Below are 27,902 nucleotides of genomic sequence, written 5' to 3'. Positions count from 1 at the left end.
TCCTGCAGGCTTACTGTGTGCAGGGCCTCCTCAGGTGATCCTGGGCCTCACAGTACCTGGAGAAGTAGGTCACATCTGGTCTAATAATAAGAGTACCTGCAACTACCTACTTAATACTAACAATGTAATACTACTATACCTGGTGATTAAACTAGGTATATGTGGTGAGAGAGAAGGGAAAGTGCCACACCTTCCACCAACAAACCAGACTGTATCAGAAACTACATGTACCTGCTTAGACTCGTTGGTCATGCATTACTCATATTTCTCTTTCAATTTAATGTATTTTACTGACAAAAATACAACCATAAGACAGAGTAGGGCTATTTAAAGCTTGAAAATGGGGCCCAGATACTAAAAAGAAGGTACTTTAAATATATCTTAGTAACATAGTTTGAATTGGAGACATTTACAAGCTAAACATCACTAACGAACCTCAAAACTGATCAAATCATACATGACAAAGGAACAGTGTTAAGTAAGTAAGTACATTTACTGAAGTACAATTCTCAGGTGCTTGTACTTAACTTGGAGTAGGTTCAGTTGTACGCTACTGTGTACTTCTACCCCACTAAAGTTCAGAGGTAAATGGTGCACTTTTCCTACACTACATTTATTTAATACCTTTTAGTTGCTAGGCAGATTAGGATGAATGATGGTAAATATAATCAGCCCTTAAATCAGACTTTAGTTCACCTGCAGTAAATCCAGCAGCTACCCTGCAGTATACAAAGCCATTCAAACTAGCTGCACCTTTACCAGCTCTGAGAACACTTTAATGATCAATCATTATAAAACATATCAGAGATATTATTCTGAAATGGACCAATCAGACAATGACTACTTTTACTGTCGCTACTTTAAGTACATTTAGATGAGAGTACTTTCTACTTTCACTGGAGGACATTTAGAATACTTTTACTGTGACAGAGTATTCCTACACTCTGGTACTTCTACTTTACTCAAGTACAGGATCTGAGTACTTCTACTTTACTCAAGTACAAGATCTGAGTACTTCTACTTTACTCAAGTACAAGATCTGAGTACTTCTCCCTCCTCTGCACAGAATAAGTAACTGTCTGTTTTTGTTGTATGTTCCACAGATGCCCCTCCTGAGGGGGATGGAGGAAAAGGCGACACCCTGGGGTCCGCTGGGTCGGCCAGGAAGAGAGGCGGGGGGGCCAAGAAGGCGATGCAGGCCAACAAGTCGGCGCTGCGAGCCCCCCGAGCCCTCTGCTGCCTCACCCTCAGCAACCCCATCCGCATGGCAGCCCTCGCCCTCGTGGAGTGGAAATATCCTTCAGAGAGAGCAGGGGACACGGAGAGTTCACTCGCTATTGTTTGGTAGTTCTTTAACTGTGTTTATGCACCAAGGCTCATTCCTCATATGTGTAACCCTACTTGGCAATAAACCTGATTCTGATTGTGAGTAAGAGGCACAAGGGGGACAAATGGGAGGAAGGATTTAAGCTTTTAGTGTCAAAATGTCTAGAAATGAAGTCTAACTTTTAGTACATAGATTACAAACTACTTTTTTTGCACTGGTAGTTTTCAAAATAATTCCTCTACATGTTTTTTTCTCAACAACTCAACTTTATAGTCGACATTGAAGCTTGAAATTCTGACTTTTTCCAACTTCATTCTCAACATTTATAACCTGTTCTTATCCTGCTGACTTCATTATCAGTATTTTTACATTTGTTTTTTCAACATTTCAACTTAATCCTCACCATCTTGACTTTATTCACAACAGTCAAAATTATGTTAGCAGTTATAATTTATTCTCAATATTTCAACTATATGCTCAAAATGCAAATCAACGTAACATTTTTCTCCTCTTATTTGTAGCCTCATCAGCTGTCAGTTCTGCATGTGAATATTTCAATATGTTGGGATGTTGGTTGGGCTGAAGTCTTATTCTGTCGTGTGTATTTTCCCCGGAAGATGCATCTCCTGTTGTACCTTAACTCCGCTCCTCAGGCCCTTTGATATTTTCATTCTTCTCGCCATTTTTGCCAACTGCGTGGCCATGGGAGTAACCAAACCGTACCCTGACGACGACTCCAACGTCACCAACCACCAACTGGTGAGAAGCACAGCATATATTACACACTCGACACTCACTTACTTTATATATTCATTAAATACAGGTTGGTATTTAGAAAGATAAGTACGGCTCCTTTTTGTAAAAACAGTGATTGCACCTAAACCAGTACATATGTCATTCTTTAAAAAGCTCTGCACTGTAAGCACCATGTTTTAAAAGTGAAACAGGGTTTATACGATGTTATTGCCCAGTTTAATATGCAACTTTACCTGCAAAGCTGCTAAAAGGACCCCTGCTGTTAGGGCAATAAATTAAGCTTTCAAGGCGTAATACTCTTTCTATGTGCAAGTGGCATTTTAAGAATATAAATTAGAGACTGTGAAGGTATTATTTATTTATATAGCTTGCATATTTGTTTAACATCATCCATTTGCATTTTTGTTTTGTGGTGAGACAGACTCAGATATTTGTCCTGCTATTCTCACTTTAGTAAGCAGTTAAACTGTACTCTGGAGAAGTGTTGTAATCTGAGTGAAGCTCTGTGCTTCTCGTTTACACCCCGACTTTGGATGTTGGTACTACAGTATGATCCAGTTTCAAAGGCTCGACTCTCACTAAGAGCATCTTGTGTGATCCCCCTACGGTGATTCTGAAGTCCTCTGACAGATGCCTGCGTGATTCATGACTGACGTGTAGACAGATGTTTTTTAAAGAGGAGCCGTGGTCAGGAGGTGTTGAGCTGAAGGCAGCAGCACTCACAGAGAAGGTTCTGGTGTTTGTTGGAGGGGCGCTGAGCTGGCTGAGGTGACCCTGTCAGGGATCATGATGACTTAAACACCAACCATCTGCCTCTTCCTCCTCCTCTCTTTGTCTTCTCTTTCTCACCATCTCTCCCAATTAAAATACACATGCGTCAGCGATCAAACTGAAAATGAGCCCCTTGTTTTTTTGCATATTGGAAATATGAGCCATGAGCTTTGAATATTTGCTGTTGCACTGGAAACAATCCTAATGTTAAAGCTTTGTTTGCATAAAGTAAAAGTGATCAGTATTACAATTAGATTTGAGGTATTTTAGTAAAAAAAAAAAAGTAGGCTTAAAAATATTTGGAAAAAAAATCACATTTGCAAAGTTGAAAACAAACCTGTAAATATTTTATCCTATTTTATTTTATCTTTAATTACACATTTTAACCATCAATTCACTTTTTTATGTGCATATTTTTAATTCACTTTAATTGCATCTTTTATTGCACATTTTTACCATAACATCATATTTTTATTTAAATATTTGATGACATTTTATTTAATGTTTTACTGCATATTTAACTATAACAATTTATTATTATTTTTATATTTTAATTAATGTTTTATTGTAATGTTTGACCATAAAATGTTATTTATATTCAGTTTTATTTGATCTTTTATTGCACATTTTTACCATAACTCCCCATTTTTATAAACATACTTTTATTTTTGATTATCTTTTATTGCTAATTTTTACTTCTTATATTTAGTTAAATATTTATTAATTGTATTCTAAAATGGAGCTCCAAAAGCCAATATCCCACCTTGGATAATTCAAGTACTTTTATGCTACTTCTGTGCAAAAAAAATAATCAAATATGAATTGGATTTTAGGTTATTTTATTTAAAATAGTAGAAGGACATACACCAGCTCTTGCAGCAGGGTATATGTCAGTAGATCTGTATTGCTTTGCACAAAGGAGATTTTTGTCATGCTCTTCCCTTCAGTGACTTAAAGCATTAGCGCCTAAAACCACAGTTTTTGCAAAAGGTGATTGTTTCATGATTTCTGTGGGCTCTGTCGGTTCCAGTTAAACGTCAGTGGCTGGATTATTGCGTCAGCCGGGGTAATAGGCCTAGTGACAGTGGTTGCTGTGATTAGAGGCGTTAAGCTGCAGGCTACAGAAAGGGATCCACTGACAGGCTTAAATTTAGGCACTGGGTTAAGAGGTTAGAGAGCCACCGCCCCGAATGATAACAACACACGTGGTTCAGAGAAGAACATGTCTCCTAAGGCCTCGACGAGCAGTTTATAGATGTCTTTATTTCACTTTTTCTCGTGCATTTATTGCTTTCAGACGGACATGCTGCAAGGGAAAGTGAACATGAATCACAGCTGATGTTATTTGTATTTACTGTTTAATTTAGCATGCAACTAACAAGTAAACCTACATGCCTTGCTGTGTTTTATAACTGTTGTCTTAACTTTAGGTATTTAGCTGATGATAGATTAATACCGTATACCGTGAAACCATTAGACAGCTTTCCTTTAAAAATCGAAGACATAACAACCCATACTATTAACTCACGGTACACTTTTACAAACAACATACGTGCAAATGTTAGTATCAACTACAGATGCCCAGGGAAGAGGAACACACACACATAATCACTTCAAAGCTTGAAAAGACACTTAAATACAACAAAATATGACCATAAAATACATGACCAACACCAATCAGAGTAGGTACCTAAATGTTAGAGCACTTAAATGCACCTGCAGGAATCTTGCAGCATTTTTGCTCTTATTGTAAGCAGCTTTGGATAAAAGCTTCCGCTAAAGGTAATGTAAATGAACATGCATATGTTTCCCTTTTCCTCTGTTCTCAGGAACAAGTAGAGTACGTGTTCCTCGTCATTTTCACCATCGAGACCTTTACTAAGATCCTCGCCTACGGCCTGGTGATGCACCCCAGCGCCTACATCCGCAGCGGCTGGAATTTACTGGATTTCGTCATCGTCATCGTCGGGTCTGTTGCTGCTTCACATCATCTGCAAACGGTCTTCCATTGCTGTACTGTAAGATCTAACAGATATTATTGGTGTGTGTGTGTGTGTGTGTGTGTGTGTGTGTGTGTGTGTGTGTGTGTGTGTGTGTGTGTGTGTGTGTGTGTGTGTGTGTGTGTGTGCGTGCGTGCGCAGGTTGTTCAGTGTGATCGCGGAGGGCATGACGGACCATAAGCCCGGAGAGGCTCACCACGCGGCGGGCAAACCTGGAGGTCTGGACGTCAAAGCCCTGAGAGCCTTCAGGGTGCTGCGACCGCTCAGGCTCGTATCAGGAGTGCCGAGTACGTCTGTCTTTAAATCAAACACTCTTTAAACACTGAAGAGTAAAAAGTGATCAAATATTCGGTTTTGTTTGAGGTATTCCTGTCAAAAAAGGTAGCTACAAATGTTTGTAAAAGTCCCACAGTGTTCTTGTTCATTTTTTGAATGAAAGAGACCCAATATTGTTGTTTCAGTGAAAAGCGTGGCAGGGCAAAGAGCACCTGAACGTGTTTTGCATCCCATAGAAAGTGTGTGTTTCTGTTGTCAGGTTTACAGATTGTGTTGAACTCCATCATGAAGGCCATGGTCCCCCTGCTGCACATCGGTATGCTGGTGATGTTCGTCATCATCATCTACGCCATCATCGGCCTGGAGCTCTTCATCGGACGCATGCACAAGACCTGCTACTCCATGGGCTCAGGTCTGTACAACTAAAACACACATATCTACGTGTGTGTGTGTGTGTGTGTGTGTGTGTGTGTGTGTGTGTGTGTGTGTGTGGGTGTGTGTGTGAGTGGCCTTACAGCTGTCTCTCTCTGCTGCAGGCCTCATCGTGGAAGACGACCCGTCGCCGTGCGCGTTCGCCGGCAGCGGACGCTTCTGTGACGATAACGGGACGGAGTGCAGGGGGAAGTGGGAGGGGCCTAACGGCGGCATCACCAACTTCGACAACATCTTCTTCGCCATGCTGACGGTGTTCCAGTGCATCACCATGGAGGGCTGGACCGACGTCCTCTACTGGGTACACACTCAGGTTCCCGGGCACTGTTTGACCTTGTTTGTTGTCAACAAACACTAACCTGTTTGTGTTGTTTACCTGCCTCTGTGCTCAGATGAACGACGCCATCGGGTTTGAAATCCCCTGGATCTACTTTGTCTCTCTGGTGATCTTCGGATCCTTCTTCATCATCAATCTTGTTTTGGGTGTGTTGAGCGGGTACGTCTCTGCAGCTTTTAACCCCCCTTGTTTTTATTGTTTCATGCATTATGGGTTAGGAGAATTTTGGTTCACGCAGATCCTTTTAAAGCATTGATTTCATATTTTAGAAGTGATTGGTCAAATCTATTTTTTATAAATAATAAACATTTTAAAGAAAAATAATGTCACAAGAACCAACAACACTCCAACACTTTCTTTCACTACTTGCTAAAACAACGTGAGGAAAAACATGTAATCAAAATTGATTTTGAAGTCTTAAATTTATTCGGAATGTCATTCAAATTCCCCGGCCTTCATCAGTAGGAACCCTGCTCGTGTGTCTCCAGTGTTTCCTGAGTCTCTGGTGTTTTTGTGCACAGAGAGTTCTCCAAGGAGAGAGAGAAGGCGGTGGCTCGGGGCGAGCTGCAGAAGGCCCAGGAGAGCAAACAGATGGAGGAGGACATGATCGGGTACATGGACTGGCTGATCGAGGCCGAGGACGTGGACGAGGAGGGGAACAAACGTGAGACAAACACATGGTCATGTTGGCAAAACATTGCAACATTGAACTATACGTATGCGTGATCTATCAAGGGCACTCATACAAACCATTACAGATTTTAATTTCATATAAAGTTTCTGTTCCTTTAAAAATATCAAAAGAAATCCATAAAAAAACTAAAATGAATAGATAAAATAATGTATGAATAAATAGACATAATTATAAATAAATTCATATTTAAAATACATTTAAATAAATAGAAAAAAATAGTTTTGAAATATTATAAATTAAATTCCCCAGGAAATATTTATTCAACTCCTCTTTGTGGTCCACCTTTAATTACTTTTACATCAAAATTCTTCACAAGGAAGCATAATTGAGGATTATTGAGGTACAAAAAGTACAAAATGTCCATGTCAAAACTCATCCGCCTCTGCTTCCCTCTACAGGTGCTGCGATAGCGAAGAAGAAGATGATGAAGAAGTTCGGCTGGTACAAGCACAGTGAGGACGGAGGAGGTAGGTCTGCTCTCTCCGGCTGTTAGTGTGTTTAATCGACATGACTGTTCTCTAACACCCGGTTCTTTTCTCTGTGTTCCTCAGAGTCAGACTCCGATGATGACATTGCGTACCTCGATGACGACAACGGCTTCTGTGCGTCTCTCATGTACGGAAACTGAGGAAAAACAACACTCAATTCCACTTCCTCACTGGTGTTAATAAAGTCAATAATGATTCCACATGTTCTTGTTTCCTCAGGGCAAAGATGATGGCCAACAGCTTCTGGTAAGTTGTTTCTCACATGTTATCAAACCAAATCACTCCTACCCCGTCAAAAAGGCTTCCTTAACTCAAATGTCCCGCTCTTTTTCAGTGACCAGTTGTGCCAGCTGAACCACACGATGAGGAAGAACTGCCGAGTCGCCGTGAAGACGACCAACTTCTACTGGCTGGTTCTGCTGCTCGTGTTCCTCAACACTGTGGCCAGCGCCTCCGAGCACTACGGGCAGCCCAAGTGGCTCACAGAGATGCAGGGTGAGAGTCTGTTCTTCATTTGATACATTACACTAATATAAATAATAAGTGTAATGTAAATAATTCAAAAATCCCTTTCCTGCCAGAAGCAATAACCCAGATAACTCTCAGCTTCACATTTTCTGAACTTTCTTTTTTCTATTTAAAAATGTTTTCCAGTTTTTACCTTTTCACTTTTTCTCATTTTCAAATCTTCACATTTTAAATTTTAAATGTTTGTTTGTTTACATTTTAAAAACCTACATTTTTTTAAATTAAAGGTTATTTCATTAATGAGACTCCATACATTTTATTTTAAAAACTGCAGCTACTCTGCACTCTTGTGTATGTATGTAGTGTCCTATGGGTCTCACTTCTGTACACTTTATTATTGGGTTTTCTGCTAAAGAACTGTGTAATCCATAATTTACTGTTGATGTTATTTCTTTATTTTACCTCATTGTCTGACATCACTTACCTAAAGAAACACTGACTCCCCGTCTCGTGTTCTTCCCCAGAGCGAGCCAACAAGGTCCTGCTGCTCCTCTTCACCCTGGAGATGCTGATGAAGATGTACGCCTTCGGCCTGCAGATCTACTTCATGGCGCTGTTCAACCGCTTCGACTGCATCGTGGTGTTCGGCGGGATCCTGGAGACGCTGCTGGTGGAGATGGAGTTCATCCCGCCCATCGGCATCTCCGTGCTGCGCTGCATCCGCCTGCTCAGGATCTTCAAGATGACCCGGTAACTGGAGCTTGAGTTTAGGGGGGAAACACCGGGAGGGGCGCATTCGTTAGCTTCCTCCTGGTGACGATAGACTAGATCTTAGTAAATCTGTTAAACCCTGAAGAGAGCTCCTAAGGTTACATCATTCTAAGAGCCAAAGAGGCAGTATCAATAAACTCTAACGCTGCAATTATTCCAAACGTTATCGAGATGGCAATATGGGCTCATACAATATCAAAACCGCAGTGAGCACAATGTTTGGTAAAGGCAAAATATGTAAAAAATAAAAATCTGAATTAAATGATGCTGAAAACAAATGACAATGAGTCACACAATTACATTTTAAATTCAATGTTTTAATTAAAAACTTAAATTATAATTAAAAATTCAAATAAAAAAAACACAATTCAAACATTTTTTTAAATGTACATTTAAATATTTTTTAAAAATAAGATTAATGTTTAAAAAAAGGTTAAAATCAAAGTTTAATTAAAGTTAAATTAACATTAAAATTAAAGTTGAATTAAAGTTAAATTAACATTAAAATTAAAGTTTAATTAAAAGTAAAATTAATATTAAAATTAAAGTTTATTTAAAGTTAAATTAACATTAAAATTTAAGTTTGATTAAAGTTAAATTAACATTAAAAATAAAGTTTAATTAAAGTTAAATCAACATTAAAAATAAAGGTAAATAACATTTAAAACTGTCAAAATTCGTAGTAAGAAGCTTGGGATTTTCAAACATTTGAAGGCTATTATTAAGTTAGGGTTTACAGTATATCTAATAAATATATTCAAGACATTAGATATTATTTGTATTTATTCACACCATGTCTTAATAGCGATAGATTTCAGCTGCCTGAAAAAGGAACTGATAAAGATCATCTTTTTGCTTTAACTCTTGAATTTGTTATTTCCAGGCACTGGGCCGCTCTGTCCGACCTGGTGAACTCTCTGCTGAACTCCATGAAAGCTATCTGCTCTCTGCTGCTGCTGCTCTTCCTCTTCCTCATCATCTTCGCTCTGCTCGGCATGCAGCTGTTCGGAGGAAAGTTCAATTTCGACGAGACGCAGATGAAGAGGAGCACCTTCGACTCGTTCCCTCAGGCTCTGCTCACCTGCTTCCAGGTGATTAACACCTCCTTAATATCTCACATTAATGGGCCTCATTAACCACCAGCAAACCTCCATCACTTCCAGAGATTGATGATATTTTCGGGCAAAATAATTGGATAGTGTGTCCTTTAACTTCTACTGTTGTAAAATATGTATTTTTTTTATAAAGCTTCTTTTTCTTTGTTGTAATAACATGTTTAATTCCCTACTGTCGCTTCCTATTATTAAGCTTGTGTGGCGTTCCTTATTTAGACTTTTTTTTGGGGTATTCATTTCTTTTTGTGTGCAAATGAGGCCTTATTTTGTTAACCTCTCACAGTCATTTGTTGTGGTATAAATTAAAGGTCTGTCTCCCTGTCTGCAGATCCTGACCGGAGAGGACTGGAACGCTGTGATGTACGACGGCATCATGGCGTACGGAGGACCCATCTTCCCCAACATGGTGGTGTGCATTTACTTCGTCATCCTCTTCGTCTGCGGTAACTGTATCCTTCACAGCGCTGTTTCCCAAAGCTGGAGATGACTTGTTTTGTCTGCGACTCAAAGAAACCAGAAGATTTTCACATTCAAACAGATAATATGTCAAATGTTCACATTCAAATGTCTGAAAATGATTATCCTCATGCTATATATTTATAAGAGTTGTGTAGTGTCAGTGAAATGTGTGATTTAATTAACGTAATGGTTCTTCTGGTCTCCTTTGAGCTTGCATCGGCTGCCAGGAACTGACTTTTTGTCAAGTTTTAATCCACAATTTGACCAAAATCTTTTTTCCTCTTTGTGCTTTTTTAACCGGTTGAAGGGTTTTAGTGATTGGGATGTCTGGATCTAAAGTGATCAGAGAAACAAGCTGATCTTATTTACTGTTTTTACCCATTTATATATCAGAGGAGAGAAGGAGACACTAAAAACCTCCTGGACATTAAACACTGAAGGAATCCTAACTGAGAAGCTATAAACTACAATTCCCATGATGCCACGCTGCTGCACTTTCACACCAAACTCCAGAACATTACAGATGTGCTTTTTACATGATGTTCTTAAATGGAACCAATGAAACTCCCTGACTGTGTGATCAGACATCCTGCTGAACGTCTTCTTGGCTATCGCTGTGGACAACTTGGCAGGAGGCGGCGGGAAAACCGTAGTGGAGTAAGTTCTAACACAACAAATAATAGTACAGTATATAGTTTGCATATTTTCATTGATGTATTTCCTGATATCAAAGAAAATCTCTCACATGAGCAATCCCATTACAAGTGAAAATGTTTGACTGTTCTTCCAGAGAGAAAAAGGACGACGAGGAAGAGTGGGATGAGGACGATGAGAAAGAGGATGAAGACACAGGGGTAGATTATTCCTTTCCTGAAAAATATTGAACGTTTCTATAAAGAATGGGCAGCATATGTACTGTAAATAGATTCACAGTTCTTTCCTTTTTTGTGGATTCTGTTTATATCTGTTATATCTTACCATAAATATAAACAGCAGGATTCTGGATCTGTGCATACAAAATCATCGTGGCGTTTCAGTCTGTTTGTAAAATCAAAAAGCCACTTTCCTTTCTGGGGGTTGTGAGTCATGAAGCGCCTCTTTTTGCTTCCTAACAAATTTACAAATTAAGGTAAAAAGCAGAGTAATCTCCCCAGAATAAAATGCAGAATTTACAATATTTAATTAATGAATGATGTGGATGAAAAAATGTAGATATTCCCTGAGATTAAAGAAGTAAATTAACAGGATATTAATCAATCGTGTTGGATAAAAAGCGTTTATGTCTTTTGATATAATAACGTCATACATTTGCCAGGAAAAGAATCTGAGATTCTCAGCAAAAAGAGAGACTCGAATGAACGTATCATCTAAATTCAAATCTATTAAACCCTAGTGTACTTCACAACATTAATAGTTAAGCGAGTTTAATCTAAAGCCTTTTACTAATAAGCCAAATATTCAATCCATAATGATCTGAAAGTAAAAGCAGCTCTAACAGAGACGGATATACCTCCATAGTTTCTCTAAACAGCTGATTATGTTTGGTCTCAGGCCGAGGAGGACGACTGGCAGGAGAACGAGGAGCTGAGAGCCATCGAGGGGCTGGAGGGTGAGTGTGACGCCTGCAGGAGAAGCTGCAGACATGATGATTCAAAATGTAAAACTGTCTCTGATATTTTTCTTGTTTCTCTTTGTTTTTTTGCAGGAGTTGCTCCGTTAAAGCCGGAGTTCTCGGGACCCAAAGAGAAGATCGTCCCGATCCCAGACGGAAGCTCCTTCTTCCTTCTGGGAAAGAAAAACTGGTAATCTAACGTCATACATGTAATAAATAACATACACAAACCATACCATGTGGTAGTGTTATATAATATGTTATAACATTACTTTATCTTCACGTTTTGAGTTTGATCTTTTAACCAGCTTCAGTTTAATCTACCTAAACCACCAGCTATTCATCCAGTGTTATTTGTAGTCTTTGAACATAATGCTATTGCTGTTTTTTATTAACAAAATAGATACTAAAATAAACTAAAATATAGATAATACATTTGTTGTTAAACGTAATGCTGGTTTTTCTACATTTCAACGTCTTGGATATTTCAATAATGAACAAAAACACAGATTTTGATGCTTTTTAAAGGTTTTTGTTCGAACCCAACTTTTCTTTCCCTCAAACTGCAAAAAAATAAATGGTTATTTTAATATTTAGTTTCCATATTAGTTTTAATATTTGAACTTTCCTCCTTTTCTAAGTTAAATCTTAAACCATTCCTGGATATTTAATTATTTAGTGGAAAATGAAGTCTTTAAATTACAGTTTGTTTACATCATTTTTTAGTGAACTATTTTATTTTAGTGGATTTCTTTTTACCTTAAATCTCACCTTTATCAAATGTCTGCCATAGAACATCAGAAAGCCACTATTGTCCCTCGTATCATACTGTATGCAGTCTACTATGTTTTAATACCGATAGATAACTAGAATAATCCAGATGATTTGTGTCACTTCCCTCCCATTTTTAGTTTACGTGTCGCCTGCCACAACCTCATCCATCATCCGTACTTCACCAACTTCATCCTCGTCTTCATCATCCTCAGCAGCATCTCTCTGGCTGCTGAGGACCCCATCAAGTCTCACTCATTCAGGAATATCGTAAGAGAGACACACGTCCAAGATTCATGTCCGTCTGATCATTACTCACCTTCAGAATGAATGAGATCCAGAGCTGATGTGAGTCCCTCTCTTCCTCAGGTGCTCGGGTACGCTGATTATGTTTTCACCTCGGTCTTCACCGTGGAGATCGTGCTCAAGGTAACTTTGCAGGGTCTGAAGCTGAGAGAAATGGGATGCAAGTCAAAAACAAGTTGTAGGAAAACGATTAGGACACTTAGCACGAGTAGAAGTAAATACCATGATTTAAAAAGCTATTTGTAAAAAGTAAAGTCCTGCATTTCAAATCTTATATAACATATGTGTCAAGAAAGTTATTTCAAATATAGAAGTAACCTCTAAGCATTTAAGTTCTGACCTTATTCTATTCTAAAATACAGGGTTTGCATTTAAACACGATGCTTATGTTACTGCATGATTTATTTTATTTAGTATTTATTTATTACACATTTAAATCATGGAAAAAAATGACATTTATGGATGAAATTTGTCCAGAAAAAAAGACAATATTCTTGATGCAGTGACATGAGTAACAGTAATACCGTGATTTAAAGACTCTCCCTTACAAGTAAAGTCCTGCATTGGAAATCTCACTTGGGTAGACATATTTAAATATCAGTAAAAGTACTTCTAGGACCTTATTCTATTTTAAAATACAGGTATTGAATTTAAACACGATGCTTATGTTACTGCATGATTTATTTTATTTAGTATTTATTTATTACAAATTTAAATCATGGAGAAAAATGACATTTATGGACGAAATTTGTCCAGAAAAAAAGACAATATTTTTGGTGCAGTAACATGTAGGATGCATGCTAAGGTTGTAGCTGGCTGCAATAGAGCTCATTTACATATTTGGTCAACTGATTACCGTTTCAACGATGCATTGTGTTTCAAAAACTCAAAGTAACTAAAGATTTTGGATAATTTTGTGGAGTAAAACATACAATACTTCCTTCTGAAATGAAAAACACGCAAATAAAGTTCCTCTAAAGGGTTTGTTAGGTTTCCACCGCTGTGTAAAACATGTTCGGTGTAAATGAGATCGTCTACAACTCGCTGTGATTCCAGATGACGGTGTACGGAGCGGTCCTGCACACCGGCTCTTTCTGCAGGAACGCTTTCAACCTCCTGGACCTGGTGGTGGTCGGCGTGTCGCTCACCTCCTTCTTCCTACAGTGAGTACAAACACACACACACACACATACACACACACACACACACACACACACTCGAAAGGACCCTCAAAAATGTGGGTTTTTTTTTACGGTTTGTCGATTGTATGACTTCGGTATTTGCTTATTATACCTATTGAGGTGAGCTTCCTCTTATTAGCGTCTAGGGTTCTTAAAATTTAAATCCAGGTTGGTCAAAGTACTCAGATATTAATAGAGTATTTGTACACTTTCGTAACACTACTGGTACAAATGATAGTCTGGCTTTTTTACTCGAGTAAATAGCATCCAAATATACTTGAAGTACCAAAAGTACCTCAAATACATTTACTTCCCAGCCAAGTCTGCCTTATTTTTAATCGTTTATCTGATTAATATGTTCCTTACTCTCAATATTTGTATGTTTTTCCTTCAGTTCGAGTGCGATCTCCGTGGTAAAGATCCTCAGAGTGCTCCGAGTGCTCCGACCTCTCCGAGCCATCAACAGAGCCAAAGGACTGAAGGTAAACTCCTGTTGAATCCAAATTACACATTAAGTTAGTAAGTGTTACTGTAGGTTTTGTCATTTCTCTGGGGTTTATTTGCTCTTTATTCAGCATGTATAAAAAGCTGACACGTGCATTATGTTGTCTGCAGAACGTGGTGCAGTGCGTGTTCGTGGCGATCCGGACCATCGGAAACATTTTGATCGTCACGACGCTGCTGCAGTTCATGTTCGCGTGTATCGGAGTCCAGCTCTTCAAGGTACCTCTTCACCCGTCAGCCCCTTAATGACACACTCTATTAGACACACCTGTACGGTCTCAGGCAATCCAATACAGCTGTTCTGGCATATTTTGAAACCACAGCTGAACATGTATTTATTTAAATTGGCCTTTAACTCAAGTTTCACTTCCGTTTTTGTAATCCTCTCTATTTTTAAAAATATTTCATTGGTCTCTGTTTTCTTAGTTTTACTGTTTATTATTCCAGTGTGGGAACTTTATTAAACTCAGATTTTTCTCTAATATTCTCTCTCATGTCTGTAATTGCAGAGCACAAACAAATAGAAACACCTTTCATTATGTCATCGATTATAAACATTTAATTTCCTCTAGTATTCCAAAACTTCTGATGTCATAAACACGTTGTATTGGACTGTATTATATTGTGCAGTTTTTCCTCTAAACTCAGTTATTTTTAGTGTCCAGGACCTTTTTAGTTTAATGTTTTCTCTCCTGTGTTTACGTTACAGGGCAGATTCTACAGCTGCACAGATGAAGCCAAACACACACCTGTGGAGTGCAGGTCAGTTTCTACTTCCTCATTTCTCCTCATGAGATACTACAACGATTATTAGGGCCACTGTAGGTAGAGAACTAATAAAATTCAGAGCCAGGGGACGATATTCTGACTCCGAACTCTGAGAATAAAGTGTTGGGATCAGTTTCATCCTACCTTGAAAAATGTAAGCAAAGTTGTTCCTTTTCTTTAAATTTAAAAGTCTTATTTAAGAAGATTTCGGAATTTTTTTCCTGGCAAATTTAACGGTATAATATCATAAAATGTAAAAAGAAATATGCAAAATGTTTAATTAATATCCGGTAATTTATGTATTTAATGTCTTGGAATATCCACATTTCTTCCCAATAAGTCATTAATTAAATTTGGTAAATTGTGCATTTTTTATGGGAATACTGTTTGCTTATTCTTTGTTAGTCACCAATTCTTACCATGTGGTCACTGATGTTAAATAAATGTATTATATTAATGATATTTTCAGAGGGACGTTCGTAGTGTATAAGGACGGGGACATGAACCACCCCATGGTGAAGGAGAGGATCTGGGAGAACAGCGACTTCAACTTTGACAACGTGCTGATGGGGATGCTGGCTCTGTTCACCGTGTCCACCTTTGAAGGCTGGCCACAGTGAGTCCTAACTTTACACCATTTCCCCCTAAAGTGTTAAAGTGATGCCAGAAAACAATATCTCTGTTAGTCAGAAAGGGTTTAATGAGTCCAGAAATATGGAGATGGTGTCAGATGTCTGGTCAGACGGCAGAGACAGCTTAGTAAAGCTTATAAATAGGGGATGGATGTCCGGTGGGTCTGCCGGGGGATGAGTGGCAGGCAGCAGGCTGACACTGAGACTGAGATTTCTGATCCTTTCTTTTACTCTCCTTTTTTCTGGAGAGGAAGTAAAGGAACCCGAGCTCTGGATTTATTTGTAGTTTGAGGTGCAATATATGACTCACAGCTTTAAGACGTGAAGACACTGTTATCTTCCACTTCTCTCTGATGCAGGAGTTTCACCGGAAAGTGGGCGGGGCTTACTTTAGGACGTTGGTGCCCTCATGCTATATGCTTCTAGAAAAAACCCTGCAGAGTAATGGTCAATATGTTGAGGCTGTTTTATTGACAATAAATATATATAAAAACTGAATATTCCCAGCCTTTAGTCGTATCCTTCATCCTCTAAATGTGTGTTTTTATAATACAGGCTTCTTTACCGGGCCGTGGATGCCAACGCCATCAACCGAGGGCCCATCTACAACTACCGCGTGGAGATCTCCATCTTCTTCATCATCTACATCATCATCATCGCCTTCTTCATGATGAACATCTTCGTGGGTTTCGTCATCATCACCTTCAGAGAGCAAGGAGAAGCCGAGTTCAAAAACTGTGAGCTCAACAAGAACCAGGTAAATATTCTCCGAGATGTTTTAAAATGAAGACCTTGTGTGTGTGTTTAAAGTCACTCATGTTTGGCCCTCTCTTTTTCTCCCAGCGTCAGTGTGTGTACTACGCTCTGAAAGCTCAACCCATAAAGATTTACATTCCTAAGAACCCGTCACAGCTCAAATTCTGGAGGATTATCAACTCCAGCCAGTTTGAGTACATCATGTTTGTTCTGATTCTGGGAAACACGCTCACTCTGGCCGTGCAGGTATTCACACAGCTCCTCCATCTCTGTTTCATCTCATGCTATTTTATTATGTTATTTTATATTTTTACCGCCCATTTTGACTTTAATTTATTATGTTAAAATCAAAATAATATAAACCACTTTATTTATTTTGATAAACACATTTTTACAGATTTATGAAGTTGTACAATTTGCACATTTTTATATGTCCTTTAAATGAATTCTATTTTTATTTTTTATTTCTACCTTTACCTTTTATCTTTATTTAATATTTTTATTCTATTTATTTCATATCTTTATTTAATATTTTTATTGCCCATTTTTACTTTAATTTAATTAATTGACATACATATTTGTATTCTTATTTTCATTATATTTTATAGTTTATTCTTCCTTTTATTTATGTCTTACAATAAGTTAAAACTGCAATTATACAGATTTATTTTGGTTATGTTGCTGTACAATTTGCACATTTTTACCTAAAGTTATTGCATTTATATTCATATTTTAATATATATATTTACTTTATGGTATCTGTTTTATTGTACATTTGTACCTATACCTATTACTTTTATTTAATTATTTGTATTATATCATTTTCATGCAGATTTCTACTTAAACTTCAACATTTATTTAATATTTTACTGCTGATTTTCCCTTTAATTTAATTATGTTTATATAAATATTTGTATCCATTTTTTTCTTCTATTTTATTCTATTATGCAGAAACCTCAGTATAAATAAAGTAATCTCTTCTATTTGTGTCGTCTTTTCCCCTTCAGCATTACGAGCAGTCGAAGCTCTTCACCTCCATCATGGACATCCTCAACATGATCTTCACCGTGGTCTTCACCATCGAGATGATCATCAAGCTGCTGGCTCTGCGCGTTCACGTAACCATTCGCCCTCTCAGCCTGTTAAATGAATCTGACAATGACCATAAAACCTTTATTTATCTGCCAACATGTCTCTTCTCACGCAGCATTACTTCATCGATCCCTGGAACTCCTTCGATGCTCTGATAGTGGTCGGCAGCGTGTTGGATATCGCCGTGTCTGAGCTCAGCGTGAGTTTGTTATTGGACTGACTCAGCTCATGTACTTGTTTTACTTGAGAAATGAAACCCCTTGTGTCTGATCCTGACGGCTTTTCAATCTTCTTCCTGTTCATGCATCACCTGAAACATGGATCCAGGGAGGAGGAGGTCACGGGGAGGTGAGAGCTGCAACTATCCATGTGTTCATGGATTTATGCTTGCAACAAATACCTATTTATTCACCTGTTTTTGACTCAACACGTGTATCTTTTCGTTGTAGGGTAAAGGAGAAAGTGGGAAAGTGTCCATCACGTTTTTCCGTCTGTTCCGAGTGTTGAGGTTGGTGAAACTGCTCAGTAAAGGAGAGGGAATCCGGACGCTCCTCTGGACCTTCGTCAAGTCGCTCCAGGTCAGAGAATAATCCACGTTGAGGATCGACTGCAGTATTTTCATATCAAAATCCTTTTCTGTGATCTTTCCTTTGACTCTCTTCCCCTCAGGCTCTGCCGTACGTCGGTCTGCTCATCGCCATGATCTTCTTCATCTACGCTGTGATCGGCATGCAGGTGAGCCTCTCTTATGAGTAAACCTTATTTAATCCGGAGATAAATAGACCTGATTACGAAGAAAGATAAATACAATTCTGGTAAATAATGGTCATGGTTGTGACGTAAAACGTACATTCTGTGTAAATTATATTTGGCATAAGTTTAAAAAAGTGATTTTATTGTAAATTTTTCTTTACTTATTTTATTTTATAATAGTTTATACAGGATCAGTAATATATATTTGATTTTTTGTATTTTATTGATTCTTGTACATATTTTTTATTTATTTTTTATCTTTTATAATCATTTATTCTTCAATATTTGCTCTTTTTTTTTCTATTTACATTTTTTTACGTGAAAATGTGAATTCCGATTCTGTGCCTGGAAAAAAAGTAAATACAAATATAAGCAAAATATGTAAAATAGTCGTTCCTGAAACAAATAATACCAAGTCCTTTTAATTCAATCAACTCATTCATGACAAACAAGACAGTATAAACTTACTTCTTTGATTTTACACATTTTTGACATCACGTTTTTGTTGTTTTTGTTTCTGAACACACGCCCTGTTTTCTCCTTTCAGTCGTTTGGGAAAGTGGCCATCGATGACGAGACACACATCAACAGAAACTGTAACTTCCAGACGTTCTTCATGGCTGTCCTGGTGCTCTTCAGGTCAGACAATAACACCAGAAAGAGACAGACGTTAACGGGATAGTTTGGTGGAAATACTCAACATAACTAAAACTGATTTTTGAAGGTGTCTGAAATATGTACACTGTGGTTCATTGCTAGCTTCCTGCTGGAACTCCGGTCTGCTTCTACAAACTGCATCTAATGTCAGTGTTGATAACCCCAATGATTTGGGAGTAATTGAGGATGCTGAGTCAGTTTGTGTTATTTTCAGGTACAAAAATGGCAGTTTTAACCAGAAAGTGGCAATATTTGGACCCTCTTTTGGCTGATTTTGACTACCATGAGTAGTGCTGCGACCATTGGATAAAGAGAGCAGAAGATAATAATTATACAAACCATTGTGGACAATTATTTTTCAGATAAATAAGTTAATCTGTCCAATTGAAATGACTCAGTGCCCTTAAACTTCAGAAGTGACCCAAAAATAGCCCACAGAGAGTACAAATGTTGACATCTTCTTATAAAAACAGCCATTTTTGATCCTGAAAATGTCAGAAATGGACTCAGACTTTTCAATTTCTCCCAAAACTGCTCAAAAATTGTCCAAATTTGCCAAGCAATTTTTTTTCTATGGTCGACATACATTAAGCTATAATGCAATTGAATGCTAATTAACACAATTTATGCTGATTGTGCTAACTGTGCTGGGGACCCGTACTATACATTTCTATCCTCAAACTTTGGGGTATTAGTAGGCAATACACTGACTGAGGTAAAGTAACGCTGGCCTGTGTGTCCTGCAGGTGTGCGACAGGTGAGCAGTGGCAGGAGATCATGCTGGCGGCATTGCCCGGGCGACGCTGCGACCCCGACTCCGACACCGAGCCGGGCGAGGAGTACAGCTGCGGCAGCAACCTGTCCTACATCTACTTCATCAGCTTCTTCATGCTCTGCGCCTACCTGGTGGGTGCAGCTGCAGGGGAGGAAGATTATGGGACTTTTATAAATCCAAACAGAAGACTTAAAAGGGCCTGCTTATGCTTTGTTGGTTTTCCCTTCCCTGCAGTGTGTTCTATATGTTTTAGTGCATGTAAATGGTCTGCAAAGGCTAAAATCCCTGTACCCTCCAATGGGAATTTCTCTCTCTCTGAAAATATTTTAGATATAACGTACATAAATACACACATTGATGTCCCAAGTACGCTTCACAGCCGTACATTGTGAGCCTGGTGAAGAGGATTAAAACCCTCCTTCTGATTCAACATGACACAGCCTCCAGACTCCAAATTAAATATAGGAATAATTAATTCACACTCGTGTTTTACTGGCTGTCAGGTAAGTTGGGATCAATGTCAGATGGACGTAATGAGGATAGTATTACAGACTCTTGAGTTTTAAAAAGCTCAAGCCGGTTTTCTCAATCCGTGGATTTTGTTAATCCAAACCGAGCGAGACACATCACACACCCTGATTTATGATGGTGGATATATTTTTGGTTGCATTTCCATGACATCAGTGCTATTTTAAGGCATTAAACATGATAAATGGAGGTGAGTTTAATCCTGGAGGGTCTTACACTTCAAGTATAAACCACCTCCACAAAGTTCCCACATTAATTAAGAGGCCAAAAACACAAGCATGTGCAATATTACGATTATCTTATTTTGAAAAGCCCGACGTTTAACCACTAAGCATTACGCATTTAGATTTGAACATCTTTTGAGCTCTTTCCTTGTTAGCTGGAGGCAGATTTACCCTCCCAGGGTCCAGGTTCATGTGTTTCTATAATGATGAGTGATATAATCTGACTTGAGTCAATGAAAAATGTCGTAAAATCATGAATCAAATGTTGTTGAGTGAAATCTTGGTCATAAGTTGTTGTGTTTTTCGTCCTCTCTTCTGTGCAGATCATCAACTTGTTCATCGCCGTCATCATGGATAACTTTGAGTATCTGACCAGGGATTGGACGGTGCTCGGCACTCACCACCTGGACGAGTTCAAGAGGGTCTGGTCCGACTACGACCCCGAGGCCACGTGAGAAACATTCCTCTTTAAAGATGCATTTTAAAACTTCATATATGAGCTTGAAGTTTCTGTTCTGTTTCTCTGTCTCTCAGCGGTCGTATAAAACACATCGATGTCGTCACGATGCTGCGAAGGATTCAGCCTCCTCTTGGTTTTGGAAAACTGTGTCCTCATCGTGTGTGCTGCAGGGTGAGGACACACAGATTTAGTTCAGAAAGATCAGTGTTTCTCAAAGGGGACCACATAGTAGTACTTTGGAAAACTGCAGGAGGTATTTCCTAAACAACCCTATTATAAGTTTAACTCAAATGTAAATAAACTACATTTTATATTCAGTATTTCTGCTCACAACGTGTAGCCATAACTTTGGTAATGGAATCTAAATATCAAGCTTTGGATTCTTTTGCAGGGTTGCAAGAAACTGATTGTATGAGTGCAAACGCTGCAGTGTACATCTTTATTTCTACTGTTCCAAATCACTCTGTGGTCAGGGTGTACATTATTTAGAAAAAGTTTGAGGAACACTGAGATAGATCTCCCTCTTCCTCTCGTCCTCTCAGAGACTGGTGGCCATGAACGTCCCGCTGCACTCGGACGGGACGGTCACCTTCAGCGCGACGCTGTTCGCTCTCGTCAGAACTTCACTCAAGATCAAGACTGAAGGTCAGATCTCATGCTCGTTCAACCCACGCATCACACCTGCAATCGTCATTTAAACCTCAGTGTTTTGAGGGGGATGTTTCCTTAAAAGTGTTCCTCCTTTTGTCCCCTTCAGGCCCCATCGACCAGCAGAACGAGGAGTTGAAGATCATCATTAAAAAGCTGTGGAAACGCACCAAACCAAAGCTCATTGATGAAGTTATTCCCCCACCTAGAGGTACGAGAGGAACCTACAGCTGCCTGACATCATGAGCACACATCACTACAGATTATATAACACGTCTGAGAGATTTAGCATGCCTTCATTGGACAATCATTTGAAAGGTTTCCACTTGGTCCCTCACACATTTTTCTTTTGTGTTTTTCCTCGTCAGGTGATGAGGTGACTTGTGGGAAGTTTTACGCCAGCTTCCTGATTCAGGACTATTTCAAAAAGTTCCGTAAGAGAAAGGAGAGGGAGAGGAAATCCAAGAAAAAGGACAGGGCGGCTTCTCTGCAGGTGACTTTAAATGAGATGCTTTACCTTCAGATTCCCCGACGGACATTTAAAAGGTGCTCTGCTTTAAATTACAATTTGCACGACATCCAGATGCATTTTATGCGTGATCCAAGTGGCTTTACAAAGACTTTATTCAACCCTCATTCAGTTTAATTAGTAAAGATAAACCTTTATTAAATTCAGGTGTCAGAGCAGGTATATGATTTAAACACCAGATAAAACAGGTAAGAGTTCACACAGATTAATATCAATAAGAAGACAGATTTAAGTATAAATATAATTAGCCACAATAGGAAAGGATAAAACACAAATAAATTCAGAACCAAAATCAGAGTTAGAATATTTTTAATGACATCTTTTATACACACATACTAATTTGAAATACATTAAAATGGAATAAATATGTATTTTAAAGTAAGAACATGCAGTTTAAATAAAAATAATTAGACTGATAAAAATGTATAAATTCCCCAAAAAGATCAAATACAAACTAAAGTCAAAATATGCAGAATGTACTATATTAAATATTAGTAATAACTCAATAATAATGGTGAATTGTACTAGAAAAAGTAATTCATTTTCTTCTTTATAACATTTCATATCATTTACAAATGTAGATATTTACTTACTCTTGTGGTGCATGTTGTTATTTAATCTTAATATTTGTGTCTCAGATGGGGCTGCGCACGCTGCAGGACTTGGCTCCAGAGATGCGCCTGGCGATGTCGTGTGACCTGGAGGAAGAGGAGGGACTGGAGGGGGAGATGGGCCACGATGAGATCTTCGACAGCGAGCACGGGACCTCCGTGAACACTACCCCCTGCACCACGCCGCTGCCGCCAATCGACGCGCTCGTGGAGCAGGTGACGGTGCTCATGGAGAGCCCGCCCAGCGAGGTGGTGGTGACGGAGCAGGTGAGGGGGATGCGGGAGCACCATAAGCCGGGGTCCGAGCTGGCAGGACTCAGCGTGGTGACGGAGCAGCCGCCGAGGTCCGAGCCCATCTCCATCAGGTGGGTTTATATAAAGTATTCAGATCCTTTTGAGCAGTAAAAAGTAGATGGTCTTAAAATTCTCTTTGCCCTCCCCCACTTTTATCAAGTCATAATGAGTTTCCTCTCCGTTCAGGGTGGGCACCATAACAGAGTTGCCTCCTCCTGCTCTCCTCGGGTCTCCTCCTCCTCCTCCTCCTCCTCTGGAGTGTCCTCCTCCTCCTCCAGAGATCCCTCCAGAGGTTGTAGTTGAAGAGCCGGTGGCGGTGGTGGAGGAGGCTCCGGCAGAAGTACCTGAGCAGGTGCCCGTCAGTGAAGGAGAGCTTGCAGCTCCAGCACCAGTGGAAGAGTGAGTAACAAGATGTTAGATAAATAAATAAGGACATTTATTTGGTCAAACCCTAATCCTCCCTCATATTCTTACATTTCCTCTTCCAGTCTTTATGCTAAACTACCAGTTTTCTGACTTCAGCTTCATGCTGTACAGACAAACATGAACAATGGCCCATCTATTTATCTCACTCTTAGCAGAATAAGCTTATTTCCCAACATCTCTCACTGTTACTTTGCATTGGACAACCATTTTTTAATTTTGTTCAGCGGGCTATGGACCCCTTGTAAAACTTTATCTTACATAAGGGATCAGGGAAATAGGAAAACATTGATGAATCCTAGAAATCAGAGGCTACTTACAAAACAACTAAGAAATGTGGATGAAAAATGTGGATGAAAAATGTGTCTGTATGTCTGTATACTGATTCCTGCATGATGCCCATTGATTGTTACCTTTACTTCTCCTTTTTCAGTAGAAACACTTTTTTCTTTAACTTTGAATCAGAGCCAGTCTTTATGCTAAGCTAAGCTAACAGTTTGAGCGTGTTGTATCCATCTCTTTATCTAACTCTTAGCACAATACGCATATTTCTCCCACTGTTCCCCTGAAAAACATGAATAATTGTCTTGATGTGGATCTTTCAGGTACGTGTATCCAGAACCAGTCCCTCCAGCCCCACCTGAGCCCGTCTACACTGATCCGAGCCTGCAGAGAGTCGACAGCGTCGGGGAGACACCGTACAGCGTTCTTGATGCTAACGGCTTCGTCAACACTGACCCTAACAACCACGTCAACACTGACCCTAACAATTACGTCAACACTGACCCTAACAATTACGTCAACACTGACCCTAACAACTACATCAATACTGGCGCTAACGGTTACGCCAACCCTGCTGCTAACGGTTATGCTAACGGCTATGCTAACGGTGGTAACGGTTATATTGGCGGCAACATACACGGAGAGACAGTCACTGTGAGCCCCACTCACTACGGCTCTAATGGGTACACCGGAAATGGATACATCAGTGAGAACGGTAGCATCGTTAGCGCTAACGGTTCGGGAAGCACGATGAACGGCACTGAAAGCAGCAGCATGATCAGCGGGTTCACCGGGAACGGATTCAACGGGAACGGATTCACCGGGAACGGATTCAATGGAAACGATAACGGATCATCGTTCATCAGGAGGCGCATTCTGCCGGCCATACCAAAAGGTGACTCACTTTTTCTCTTAAATATGAGGCAGGGACCCAATTTTATTTAGCTACTGTAATGTTGTGAAAAGACTCCCAGTCATGCATGCTGACGGTTTCCCATAATGCCCTGCTTTCTGTTTCAGGCCGTAAGCCGTCCTTTAACGTGCAGTGTCTGCAGCCGCAGAGCAGCTTGGACGACGTCCCCATCCCGGGGTACCATGGGAACATAGCCCCCTCCAGAGCCCGTCTACAGGTACACACGCACACACACACGCACACACACACACACACACACACACACACACACACACACACACACACACACACACACACACACACACACACACACAAGTACCATTTAATACCATGTAAAAAAAGCAGCACATCATAAATTATTCTTGTGGATTTTTTCGTACATCAGTTTGTCCGGTGCTGTTTTTACCATTATCGTAACTTTTCTTTTTTTTACGGCCCGTCCTCAGACCCATCACAGCCTGGAACGGACCGGGGCCATGTCCTCGGCCTCCTGGGTGAACACGGCGACCGCGGGGCCCCCTCCTCACCCGGGGATGATGGCCCCCCCCGGCCGTCGCGGGAAGCTCATCTACTCGCCGATGTGGAGCGACGCCACGGCCAGCCTCCCCGCCACCAGCCGGGCCCCGGGCTGGTACCCGGGTCAGACCCGGACCCTCGGCAGCGTGAGGATGCCCCCGGTCACCCAGAGCTACCTGGAGAAAGGAAGCGCAGACAGCCTGGTGGAGTCGGTGAGTAAAGGGGCATATTTGTGAATGAGAAACCCAAAGCAATATCAACTTGTGCGACTATTTTTGATTAATGTGAGCACTCTTATTTAGTCTTTGTTTTTGACATCAACCAATATTTTCCCAGCGTTATTTCAATTCAAAAGCTGTTTCTAAGGATAGGTTCAGAGTTTCCAAGTCTATCTTTAAATAATCGTTGAACAAGGAAGAAAAGACTATAAGATATTTACTTGATTTGCGTTTTGCTAGAGGATCATTTTAAACATTTTACAAACTATTCAACCCTCCCATCCATCGTCCCAAATGATTCTGAGGCGTGATGGGTCGAAAGATATTATCTTGAAACTACCGACTGGATCTGTGTGTCCCCGATTCCGTCACAAATTCATCCATCTTTTTCTGTCTTTTGTTTTTCTTTGGTACAAATCAAAGTACGCACTAGAGAGGAACCATCCAACAGTATTCCACCTTGTTTTTTGGGGGGGAAGTTTGATCTTGAACATTTCAAGTAGATCCCGTATCCCTGGAATTGTTTAGTATACAGTATGCAGATAAACTATAATGGAAAACACAAAGAACTTAATTTTCAAATTATGTTAAAAGATGATTATTTGAATTGAGTAATATATAGATATACTAATACTTGTAAATAGGAATTAGCAAAAACATTACTTAACTAATTAATAATGAAACTGTCTCATTGTCAGTCAGTCATCGCACATTATTGTAAAAGAAATAAAGGGGCAACATTTAGCATTTGAATTTGCCTAAGTGACTCTGAGCTTTAGATATAATGATAACAACATAGACGTGCATGTTTATGTTCGCACGACACAGAGAGTTATAAAATAATCCCTGCCTCACACCGCTCTTCCTCCCTCCATCCAACATCAGATTCTGATCTCCGAGGGTCTCGGCGTCTACGCCCGGGACCCAAAGTTCGTGAACTTTGCGAAGCGTGAGATCGCGGAGGCGTGTCACCTGAGTCTGGACGACATGGAGAGCGCGGCGTCTGACCTCATCGCCCGCGGAGCCAGCCAGTCCATCTCTCGCTTCGAGGACGAGCTGGCGGACGAGATGAACTGCGTGATCTCTTACTGAGATCAGGAAGAAACTGTGAGAGGAAGGGAGGAGGGGAGATTGTGAGGGGAGGAAGTGTTGTTTGCCGTGGAGAGAAACGTGTGAAACTTTGTTGTCTGAAGGAAAAATGTTGTGTTGGTAAGTTATTTTGTAAATGCCAAAACACACACCAACACACACTCTGACTTTAAGAGCAGTATGTGGCAGGACACTACGTTGTTTCACTGCAGAAAACTGGACTTTTTTTTGCATTGTATTCTCATTTTATACTGTACATGAACTGTTGTTCCTTTATACTCCTGTACAAACTGTAAAAATAGTAAATATTACATCACTAAAATGTTTATTATTGATAACAAGAGTGCATGCAACAGCATTTGCTATTTTAGAGAAATGATAAATATCCTCTTATAAGGAACATGAAAACTAAAAGCAGCATTTTTGATTTTGTGACTATAAATAAAGCATCATGTTTTCTCAGATGTTTGTTTTTTTATTGTTTATTATGCCTTTAAAAAAGTGTGTTATTTGCCTCCAAAATATAGTGAAATAGAAGTGGATGTAGCATGAATATTATTAGAATGTATTCTTATTTATTGTACCTTAAATGGCTCTAATACCATCATATTATTAGTATTATTATTAATTTAATTGGATGTATTTATACTAAAAAATGTACCTATAATGACTCAAATATCATCCTGTTATTATTAACAATAATTATTATTATTAATAATAATTATTATTAATAATAATTATTATTAATAATAAATTAATCATTATTATAATTTATTTACATTTTTTGTTTTTTAATGTATTTATTTGACCTTAAATGGCTCTAATAATATTAGTATTATTATTAATTTAATTGGATGTATTTATAATAAATACTTAACCTTCTTATTATTATTATTGTTATTTATAATTATTTAATGATGATAATAAGTTATTTTATTCTTTGTTTTTTAATCTCCCTGAGCCACTGCCTCCCATAAATGTGTTGTGTAAAATATGTTCTAAGATATTTCCTGCCTTGTCTCAAATGTATGTTTTATTTTGTATTTATTATTCTAACACGCCATTACTAACAGTACTTTAGCTAAGAGGTTTTTTCTTCCCTAATAATGGAGGTGGAAACCGCAGCAAAAACACAAAGGAGTGAATTATATAATGACCCATTAACGGAGGGCAGATGGACAACATCTGGGTTTCACTTCTCTTCTGCATCCTACGAGTTATCATCTTTTACAGTCTTTTGTACAGAGTTTGCATGAATGTAAAAAAAACTTTCATAAACTTGTTTTGTGCAGAATAATTCTATAAGAATTGGACATTTTCTATTTTAAATATGCATAATTAGGCTTAGGAAGTAACGGATCACTTTTAATGGCAGTATGTAAACCGTAATCGTATTCCCTTACAGTTACATAAATAAAGAAGCAATCAGATTAATACAATTTTGAAAATGGGGATTATTGCCAGAT

The 27,902-nt window shown here is 39.1% G+C and overlaps 1 protein-coding gene across 1 annotated transcript; it reads left to right on the top strand.

Annotated features, from left to right (window-relative positions):
- Positions 1-1,998: 1,998 nt before the first annotated feature.
- Positions 1,999-26,869, top strand: cacna1fa (calcium channel, voltage-dependent, L type, alpha 1F subunit a). The gene is made up of 45 exons (XM_063893268.1): positions 1,999-2,086; positions 4,684-4,823; positions 4,996-5,141; positions 5,390-5,542; positions 5,667-5,863; positions 5,955-6,058; positions 6,421-6,563; positions 6,992-7,060; positions 7,145-7,208; positions 7,301-7,327; positions 7,416-7,576; positions 8,074-8,299; positions 9,204-9,411; positions 9,764-9,884; positions 10,479-10,551; positions 10,685-10,748; positions 11,446-11,503; positions 11,600-11,696; positions 12,418-12,547; positions 12,647-12,706; positions 13,640-13,746; positions 14,159-14,246; positions 14,380-14,487; positions 14,978-15,030; positions 15,506-15,652; positions 16,224-16,425; positions 16,512-16,670; positions 17,432-17,542; positions 17,632-17,715; positions 17,844-17,864; positions 17,966-18,094; positions 18,186-18,251; positions 18,817-18,908; positions 19,673-19,832; positions 20,777-20,904; positions 20,988-21,084; positions 21,456-21,558; positions 21,671-21,772; positions 21,930-22,054; positions 22,729-23,066; positions 23,182-23,394; positions 24,024-24,595; positions 24,721-24,830; positions 25,060-25,341; positions 26,233-26,869. Exons 1-45 carry the CDS (start codon positions 2,030-2,032, stop codon positions 26,437-26,439), a joined length of 6,102 nt encoding a protein of 2,033 aa, XP_063749338.1. The 5' UTR covers positions 1,999-2,029; the 3' UTR covers positions 26,440-26,869.
- Positions 26,870-27,902: the final 1,033 nt, after the last annotated feature.

This window comes from Eleginops maclovinus, chromosome 1 (genome assembly GCF_036324505.1).
Source record: "Eleginops maclovinus isolate JMC-PN-2008 ecotype Puerto Natales chromosome 1, JC_Emac_rtc_rv5, whole genome shotgun sequence".
NCBI lineage: Eukaryota > Metazoa > Chordata > Actinopteri > Perciformes > Eleginopidae > Eleginops > Eleginops maclovinus.
This window is presented reverse-complemented; position numbering and strand designations above follow the sequence as displayed.

Coding starts and splice junctions, on each gene's coding strand:
- cacna1fa (XM_063893268.1), top strand. CDS start 2,030: ATGGGAGTAACCAAACCGTACCCTGACGACGACTCCAACGTCACCAAC. Junction 15,653..16,223: donor ACCTTTGAAGGCTGGCCACA/GTGAGTCCTAAC, acceptor TTTATAATACAG/GCTTCTTTACCGGGCCGTGG. Junction 17,865..17,965: donor GAGGAGGAGGTCACGGGGAG/GTGAGAGCTGCA, acceptor TTTTCGTTGTAG/GGTAAAGGAGAAAGTGGGAA.